General features: G+C 36.2%; 1 protein-coding gene across 1 annotated transcript; it reads right to left on the reverse strand.

The window, feature by feature from the left end:
* Positions 1-8,099: 8,099 nt before the first annotated feature.
* On the reverse strand, positions 8,100-8,288 carry Smp_178820 (hypothetical protein; the record flags this gene model as incomplete). Its single annotated transcript, XM_018790706.1, has 1 exon — positions 8,100-8,288. One exon carries the CDS (start codon positions 8,286-8,288, stop codon positions 8,100-8,102), a length of 189 nt encoding a protein of 62 aa, XP_018646100.1.
* Between the last annotated feature and the right edge of the window lie 1,818 nt (positions 8,289-10,106).

The raw sequence follows: 10,106 nt of genomic DNA on the forward strand, positions 1-10,106 counted from the left end.
TGTCAGTAGTCTTTCACTTGAAATGTAGTTATGTACGAAGATTGTTTTATTCGTGATTTAGTTAATAGTATGGAAATTTTGTTATAATCATAATGAACAGTGAAAGAATACATGATGAAAATTAGAATATTTTCTCTAGGAGCTTGAAGATGTTTCGCAAATTCAATCCTTTTACTCGATTGTATTTACAGAAGTGAATACATAAAAGATCTACGGTTTTATACTTCAGTATTTGCAAGCAATTCAGACTGCTTAGTTTACCTGTTATCACAATGTTATCTCATCTCATTATTGAATATTTCAATTCATTAACCTCAGAGAAATTCAGTGAAGAACTAAGAAAACCTATGAAGACGATGTAAACACTATCGTCTACTTTCAGTTGATTTCAGGGATGCATGTAATTTTTAAAAAAAATGTTATTAATTCATAAAAAAACAATATAGTGAGTTTCCAAATACATGATGTTAGTACCAGCATATTTGCTGGGAAAAGTATGTGGCAGAAATATGTCCAAAGTTAATGTACCAAAATGACTGATTGATCAACGATTTGAAATGGCTCCAAGGTCATATACGTTGGTGTTCTAATTGACGATTTAGTCATGTGGTAATTGACAAGGCATAAGAACACTTCACACAGTAATTTCTTCTCTTTTGAGTAGATCTTGTAAGCCTTGGAACTTGCGATTGAGAGCTATCCTGAATTCGTTGATTATGTCAGTATCTAGAATAAATGTTGTACTGAACCTTTGTTATGTTATATCTCCATTTGTTTGTTCCTTCGTCAGCCACCGTTTCATCCTGTCAACCACCAGGTGACGACCTCAAACTATGTCAGCTCCTCTCCTGGTTCTTACGTCTCCCATTATCCTTCCGATTTTTTTACTGATGCAAATATGATAGATCTGGTTCTGTGTAGTGTGATCCGATGAGACCTATGTAGCTCTGTGAATACGTTTGTATGGGAATATACTGCCACCTATAATCATTTTATTGAATGAACATAAACTTTCAAATCTGTCACCATGCTCATTTTTTCCTCCCAGTTCATGTCGTCACATGATATCTTCATAACCGTTGTTGTCCATTCTGAGTCTGGCATTTAGATCATCCATCAGTATGGTCATTTCCGTCTCTTGTGATTTCCCTGTGAGTGGTTGGAGCGTCTCCTAGAATTCAATTTCATAGTGAAATACTTTGACTTTTTGTTTGCACGGACTGAAGTAATATTATGCACAACAGTAATTCGTTTATAATCCACAAGTCTCGCGTTTATGGTTATAGCAGCTCACATACAATTGAGTTTATTTACATCTAATTTGGCTAAGCCCTTTTGTTAACTTATTTAACGGACAGTCATTCGTACAACAACAACAACAACCTATCTATACTATTGTACCTTTATTATGTACGCCTGTTCAGTGCACTGTACTGTACTCACTTACTCGCTTACTCGATCAATTGATCTCTCACTCACTCGCCTGCATTACGGCACTACTCTTTCATGTTTGCTTAACGTGCCTGTAAATTTGGACATCTGTGTGTGGTCCAATAGTGAACGCAATCAACCCTTCGTATTCGCCTTCTGATTTATACACCGTTAGGACGTTATCGAGTAACGGTTATCACAATGAACAATACACGAAGTTAGGGGATAATATCGAATATCGACCACCGCATGGTTTCTTTCTTACAGCGATTAGAGCTTACTACAGTTTACTCAGAGGGTTTATTCAATAGTAGATTATGTATGACAGAATGAAAACCATAATCAACATACAAAGATATATCTCAAAGGAGAAGTGTCAAGTACATACGTTTTACAAACAAACTAGTTTTGTTAGCTGTTATATCATGCCTCATCGATGTGTCTGGTTAACCATTTGTTTTATCCAAACAGCTACTTTGACAACTAATAAACAACAGGTGTTTCTTCTGACCTCAAAGATTTGTCAATGCATTATCTTGTTTACCGAAGTACTTCTGTTTGACATCATCTGACAAATATATTCCATACAACGCTTCATATATATCACATACTAATTGTAAATCTACCTGAAATGTAATTGGAAAAGTTAGAAACTCGTTTTAGACTTTTGTTCAAATGAATAGTGAGGAGCAAATGTACAGCATGTTGATTCATATTCGGGTAAAAAAATCGAAGGGCAGTTGATGTGAACCTCAGTAGAAATCATGAATTGCATTACAGAGCTTTCTTTCATTTAAATACATGATTACTTGATTTTTGACTCCTTTTTTGTTCAATAATTCCATCTTGATAAGGATTTGTGGCGATCATAGAATCGCCATAGTTTCTAAATCATAAACGTTTGAAACCTGGTAGTATTTTAAGGCTGTTTCATCTGAGTACAGAACTCCTCAGCGTTGTGCAGTCACAATCTCATCAAAAGAAATAGAACTCAGGACTACTGCCTGACCTCATAAACAAACCCTTAATCCATATAGATCGCTAAGCTAGAAATCAGCCATTTAAATATTTAACTTCAGTCACTTTACTGAATTGTGCTCCTGAGGTTGATAACTGTCTCACACCCTACATAGTTGAATACGATTATTCATGGATCCTACCTAGAACTGCTGTGCTGACGGATTATAATAATTTTTTTAACTCAAATTTATTGGTGAGATTTACTCAACTATTTCCTAGTCACCACTTTTGCTTGTTCGTCGCATAACTACTTATTTCTAACACCTTTGCTGTTTTGTTATTGTCTATGTTATATAATTTTCTGGTTAGTGTTTTTTTAGTGAGTTGGTTTTTTGCGAGACGGGGTCGCTAACCCGAAGCCCAACCCTACTCCTTTACCCGGGCTTGGGACCGACAGTAGCCCCAGAGGAACTACAGGCGGAGTTGTTGTATAATTTTCATCCATATATAATTTTCTTACATACATGGATACTCATGTTGATATGTACGGATAATAAATGCTTCCAGAAAGATTGATTTGTTTGGGTGTTTGGGTGTTCTGGTAACCTATTTCTTCTATCAACGTACGACTGCATAAGTGCTACATACTACTACATCAACGTTACAGTCGAAGAGATAAAGGATTTATCACTGAAGAATACAGATTGTCGCTTAGCTCTTTATCGATAAATCATTGTAAATTTTTTGGAAAGTTTCCAAAGTTCCTGATACAATATAAAAGAGCAGTGCAAGCATTGCAAATTGCCATTAAGAATGACCCAAAGTAACGTGAACACAATCATCACATATCTAGAGCCCATTATGCATCTGACATATCGTCGTTTCGTATTCCAGAATATTGATTTGTAAATAAGCAAAATGCAAGAAAAAATAAAACGTCAGATAACTCTTCCATTTTGATTCAAATTAACCTAGTTAGAAATGAATTAACTCAATACATAACTAGAGTTTGTTAAGTATACACATTCGAAAAAGGATTAGATGAACTGAAAGATATTAATTAGCCCTATAACCCGAAGTGTGTGCTGATGATGTCATTCAGAGGGACGATGAAAGCTCCACGATCAAACTATCTAGCTCAGAGAACAAACCTACATCAAAGTAGCCTTATAACAAACTTAAACTGAAAATGAATTAAGTATAACTAGAAAAGATTCATCCATATAAACTTACTTCTGAACGGAAAATAAGTAAACGTTGAGCGGTTAACACACTGATGAGTTCTTTATGAAGTACATCATGAAATAATGTAGCAAAATACTTTGGTTTGTTTACAGAATAAGTATCTGAAATGATTTAGGTGAAATTTAAGTTTATTAATATTGTCAAAGTTGAAATCATTAGTCAATTAAAGCTAGACCACCATTGAAAATCTAGACCATTTCGTTCTATTATGGGACTCCTCAGCAATACCCATCCACGATCCCGCACTCGGTTTCTCAACGGTTGCTCAAAACGGTGGGTTGGTTGAAGTCAGATATTAACACCGTTGGATGACGGCCGGCTCAGTGGTCTATCGGTTAACTCCTCTAGTGCGAGACTGGTGGGTCCTGGGTTGGAATCTTGCGTGCGCACTTCTGAGGAGTCCCACAATAGGACGAAACGGCCGTCCACTGCCTCCAGGTTTTCGATGGTGGTCTAGCATCAATAGCCTCATGATCTCAACTATATAAAATTCTATATTATATGAAATATATAGTGTTGAATAAAGCTATTATTAGTACTGATAGTATTAGTAATAATAGTGACTACAAATAATAAAATGGACCTAATACTGTTTTAAAATATTCAGTGCAAACTTCATACATACGATCAAACAGAAAAGCTGTCATAATTAAGGTTTCTAATATATATGAATAACACTGAGCTACCTATTGTCCAGACACATAATGACTTAGGAGTCATCGTTAGTCAAGACTAAAAGACTACTGCACAATTCCGTGCAATAGCTACCAAAGGTTATAGAACTTTATGGTCCATACGTAAGGCTTTTACTCATATCGACGCTAAAACGTTTTGGACTTTGTATACAATGTTCGTGCGTCCTAAACTTGATAACTGCATACAAGCGGCTAGCCCCTACTTAAAAAAAGACAGCGAGCTCTTGGAAAGGGTTCAGAGAACAGCAACTAAGCTGACTACCGGAATAGCGAAGCGCCCGTATGATACTAGACTGACCAAGCTAAAGCTATTCCCGCTGTCATATCGAAGAATCCGAGGCGACTTGATTACAGTTTTCAAATTGCTTAGTGATAAATTTGCAACTGATATGCCCTCAGTTTTCTTGTGTTCCAAAACAGAAAATTTACGAGGATACTCCAAAAACGTTCATAAACCCAGGAAGGATTTTTTGTCAGCTGACTATCAACTTTCTCATCGAATCATCAACGAGTGGAATTCATTACCTCAGCACATGGTTGAGGTTCCATTCGTCGACTCTTTCAAACGAAAGTTGGATCAACTGAGAGACCATCATTTCCAGGACTAACACAGGCTATCAAGCCTCCTGTCCTTTCTAATCTGAAACCGAAATTGATATAAAAATAGCCGATAGTATCAGTTGATATACTTACTTGTTGATACATCATTTCTAATGCTTCTAATTGAAATGGATTAAGTTTACAAAAAAGTTTACTCAATTGTTGTTCAGTATCTTTCCTAAAACCAATAAAATTCATGGTTTAGTCAGAAAATCAATGTTTCAAATCAGAAAAAAGGAGTTTGTATAAGAACTTTCGTCTAAATTAGAGCGAATAGTTTCACAGTATTTAAGCACCGAGTTGATGTAAGACATTAAATAGGAATAATATATTTGTAGAATCTCAGCGAATGAATTTGAAGTAAATCCAATGTTTCGCCTGACAATCTGGTCCAAGCTTTTTCAAGGAATTAATTCCTTGCCAGGCGAAACATTGGATTACTTTCAAATTTCATTCGCTGAGATTTTACAAATATATTATTCCTAAGAAAAAGGAGTTCATGGATTGGTTGAAGTAAGACAATAACACCGTTGGATGCCGGCCGGCTCAGTGGTCTATCGGTCAAGTGCTGTTGCGCTGAAGACTGGTAGGTCCTGTGTTCAAATTTCGCTCGCAAGGCGGTATCCTGGATGCGCACTTCTGAGGAGTCCCATAATAGGACGAAACGGCCGTCTAGTGCTTCCAGGTTTTCCTAGGTGGTCTGGCTTCAATTGATTCATGCTGTCAACAATGAAAATACTGAAATATCCAGAAAACCCCTTCTGATAACTAAATAACTAGTAGAGTGAAAGCATTGCTTTAACATGTTGAAACAAGAATGAAATTACGTTGAATTCTTCAGTTGCAATAAATCATGAAAATTTTTATTCACTTCACTCATGTTAGCTATCGGTATATTAAATGTATCTTCGTTTGTTTCTTTTTAAATTTTAACTTTTCTTGTTTCGACTACACATTGTAGAAAATCTTCTGTTGGTTTTCCAAATCTTTCTTCTATACTCTTCCAGATTGATTCATTTGAATCTTTAAGGTTAAAAGATAGTTTATCAAGTATGAATTGAAATATTGAAATAGCAGGGCAAAACAGAATGTTATCTTTCTTACATTTCGTTCTTCCTGAACGATAATGTTTAAGGGGGTTTTGTGGAAGTGCTTCTGGGTTTTCCATGGTGGTCTAGCTTCAAATGACTCGTGATTTCAATTACATAAACTTCCTTTCCTGATTCAATTTTTAAAACCTGTCGAAATTCTTTGTGTCGTGACGGAAATTACTACTAATCTATAGTAATATATCGGCCATATAAACAGAAGAGGAACTCTTGTCAAACATTCTTTAAAAGTAACTATAATTGCCGGCTAGTCTCATTTACGATTCAGCATTATGTTGTATAGCAGTCAAAAAAATTAAAATTGAACAGTCTATTCTTGGTTTCGTTACCATGTGCTCTTACATAACAAAGGAATTTGATTATTAGGGAAACGACATTATATTGGACTATGATTATCAATAAAATGAAAGGAAATGTGTAGTGTAGTATGGGTTACTTATATCCACATAAGTAGTATATAGTGATGGTCAGGCATTAAATGTATTTTGGCAGAATATCGATAAGGAAAGAACAGAAATGAAGCGCAATCCTTATAAAAATGAACAATAAATTCAGAGAAGATGGATTGATATTTACAGAAGGAACAATCAAGATTGAGACGATTTATTAGTAGTTTGGAAATTAACTATTTACTATATGGCTATCAGATTTTAGTGACATAGTCTGTAAATTGTACTCAAATACCTTCGATTGTCCCCAATTGTGTTCTTGTTCACTACATTAGGACTAACTGACTACCAAATTAGTCATTTGTTGTTCCAAATGTAGCCCGAAGCGGCAAACTTTTCATTATGATTCAAGGAAATTCTTTTGGCAAATGCTTAAACTAGACGGCGATTCATCCAACAGCAGTTAACAAATCAGCTAGAACTGAATATTTCGAACTGTTGCTCATGAACATTTTAGTTTTGAATCAATATTGACAAATAAAAACTACAGTCTATTCAGTTAAACCTGTCATTTCTGTGTTTTTAATGCCGATACTTTTCAAGAATACATCCGTCTTCTTAGGATTCGTCAGCTTAGTGTACCTAGATATGTGAGCCCACTCTGTGACTTGTACCTAGTACCTTTGGTTTCAAAAGACAACACGTTACCCTCTGATTTGCTGAGTTAAGATTGTCAGCAACTAATTCAATTGCAGTCGAATTATAAAAAAACGTTTTCATTTAAAGAATTATAAATTAATTAAAAATATAGTAATTATATATATTTGAGATTATGAGTCAATTGAAGCTAGATCACCGTGGAAAACCTGGAAGCACTGAGCGGCCGTGTCGTCCTATTGTGGGACTCCTAAGCATTGCGCATCAACGATCCCGCCTCATGTGGTTCGAACTCAGGACCTACCAGTCTCGCGTCGGAGTACTTTACCGATTGATATCTAACTTCAACTAATCCACGAAGTTGAGCAACCATGTCATCAATGTCTTCAGTTAGTTAATATCTCTCAACAGACTTGGTTGAACTTCACTGGACTGCTTCTCACTAGAACTCCAGGAAATACCTCATGGAGCCAGTCACTAGTGAGCATATGATAGTTGTCCATCAAGAGAGTGGCTATCTGGACTCAGTAGCTAAATGTATATCGCATTGACACACTTCAGTTATGTATTCCATGTTATCAGGTTTCGAAAATACACATAAAAAAACGTTGCACACTGTAACGAACATCTAATACTTCTCAGCTTTCAGTGAATTCTTATCCCATTCGATTGAACAATCTAAAGTATAATGGTCTAAAGAAGTGAGGTCATACTTCAGATCTAAAAACAAGTCTCAGCAAGTAAAATGAAATATTAACATAGATGTACAAAACGAATCAATCAACAGAAGAATATCATGAATTCGGACTTGTTTCTGTTTCTTGTTTATACTCTGGACTCACGAAGCTAAGCAGTTTAATCACTTGAAGCTCCGCTCCAGGATCTTCATGAATTTCAGGCACTGGAAATCGTCGTCTATCTCGCTGAGATGTACCAAAAATGATAGGCATTATGTCATAGATTTCATTGTTACTAAGCATTACATAAATATTACTATCATATCTACAGTATTACTAACATAATTTATAAACATTTTTCACTTGATCGGATTCATCACCCCAGAAATCAATCAATAAACTGGTTGTGATTTGTATATTCGAGGTAGGTATTGCTTTATACAATTCTTCTGCGAATAAAATTGATGTATCCGTCAATAGATCTTCAATTAATAGTTTCAAATTATTCGGTTTAATATTCTCCATTTCTTTCAATGATGTCTAAAGTATAAAGGAAACAAAGGTAAAGTTAAGAATTATCAGAAGGGGTTTTGTGGAGATTTAGTATTTTCATGGTTGAAAGTTTGAGTAAACTGAAGCTAGACCATCAAATAAAATACGAGAGAACTGGACGGCCGTTTCATCCTCTGGTGGGACTCCTCAGCAGTGCGCATCCATGACCTCGTCTCGCGAGTTTCGAGCCCAGGATCTGCTAGTCTCGCGACAGAGCACTCAGTCGATAGACCACTAAGCCGGCATCCAACGGTGTTAACGTCTAACTTCAACTGATCCACGAAACTGAGCAACCATCCACCAATGTCTTCAGTGAGTTGATATCTGCCAACAGATCTGGTTGGACTCCATTGGTCACTGCTTTTATCCAGAATCAACATATTTATTTTTTCAAACATCGTGGATTGGTTGAGGTTAGACATTAACACCGTTGGGTTCCGGTCCCGTGGTGCTAGAGGTTAAACACCCGCTCGTGACACTGACAGGTCCGTTGTTCGAATCTCGCCAGACTTAATCGAGGATGCACACTGATGTTAAGTCTCACAATAGGAAGAAGTTCAGACAACTTGGGTAGACAAAACGTTGGGATTATTTAAATGTCAATCGATGAGACTATTTCAAATATAATTATTTCACATATAGTAACTTCTCTATACTCAGCGGCTCCATTTTTGTCAAGTTATTCTTTCTAAACTTGAAGAATATTCGTATAAATTGTAATCCGTGTTTATCATACATCAGATATCCTTCTTGTTATGAAAATCTATGATACAAGTAGAAAGTATAGTATGTTTATGAAGAGTAAAGTTTAAACATCGTCATTACGTTTTAAATAAATTCCATCAAATATGTATATCAACCTTGAATAGTGTGAGGATTTAAACCTTCGAAAATCTTGCTACTCCAAAATGAGTTCATAAAACGTACGAGTGTACAGTACCACATTTTTATGAGGCCCTCGAATGCCCTAGTACGGTCGAGAGTGAGGAGAGTTCGCTCTTCCTTTCAAAATACTCTCACATGGCCACGCGTATATAGTCTCTGACAGGGAAGTCCTACTCACTGCCTTCTCACACCAGGGGTGTTGTTTACGAAATTGAGAGGACGAAAAGTGAATGTCTGGCGTTTTAACCGGGTTGGTGGACACGGAATCTCCGCCTAGGGGAGTAGGAAAACCCTGATTCCAGACCAATGTTGCACATGGGCTCCAGTATCCTGAAGGAACAAATGGCATATGAATCAATCGTCGGTCATCGGCTACCATGGGACTGCATCTCCTCACGATGCTCCACTGCCTTTTGGATCAGATCTATAGATCAAAGGTTCCGGCTGTGACCCCCCAAGAAAACCAGCTGCTTGGTTTTGGGCACCCTAGCCGTATCACAGCCCTCACACAAATCAAATCTGGTGCCTCTTTGTACCAACATTTATGTGTTTAAATAACTAAATAATAAATCAGATATATGGAACGGAAGTGTGAGTACAGAAATATTCTAATAAAAGGGTTGATAATTATTCCAAAACTTACCATTTTTAAATTTTTGTAATGATGTACAATATGTTGACGTTGAGCATTTGTTCGGGTTAATAAAATTTGTAAAACCCGTTCATAGTTTTGTTCTACAAACGCATCATAAAAAAGAAATGACTTGAAGTAGATCTTTTAGCTGAACATAACTGACATTAACTATGAGTGAATCACCAAAACACGTTTAGTTAACGTGTTTCATAATCCTTCCTAAAAATTTACAGCAGAGATGTGTTATAAGCAAAGATTGATAGTGGCTAACA

The sequence above is a fragment of the Schistosoma mansoni genome (assembly GCF_000237925.1).
Source record: "Schistosoma mansoni, WGS project CABG00000000 data, supercontig 0041, strain Puerto Rico, whole genome shotgun sequence".
Lineage (NCBI taxonomy): Eukaryota > Metazoa > Platyhelminthes > Trematoda > Strigeidida > Schistosomatidae > Schistosoma > Schistosoma mansoni.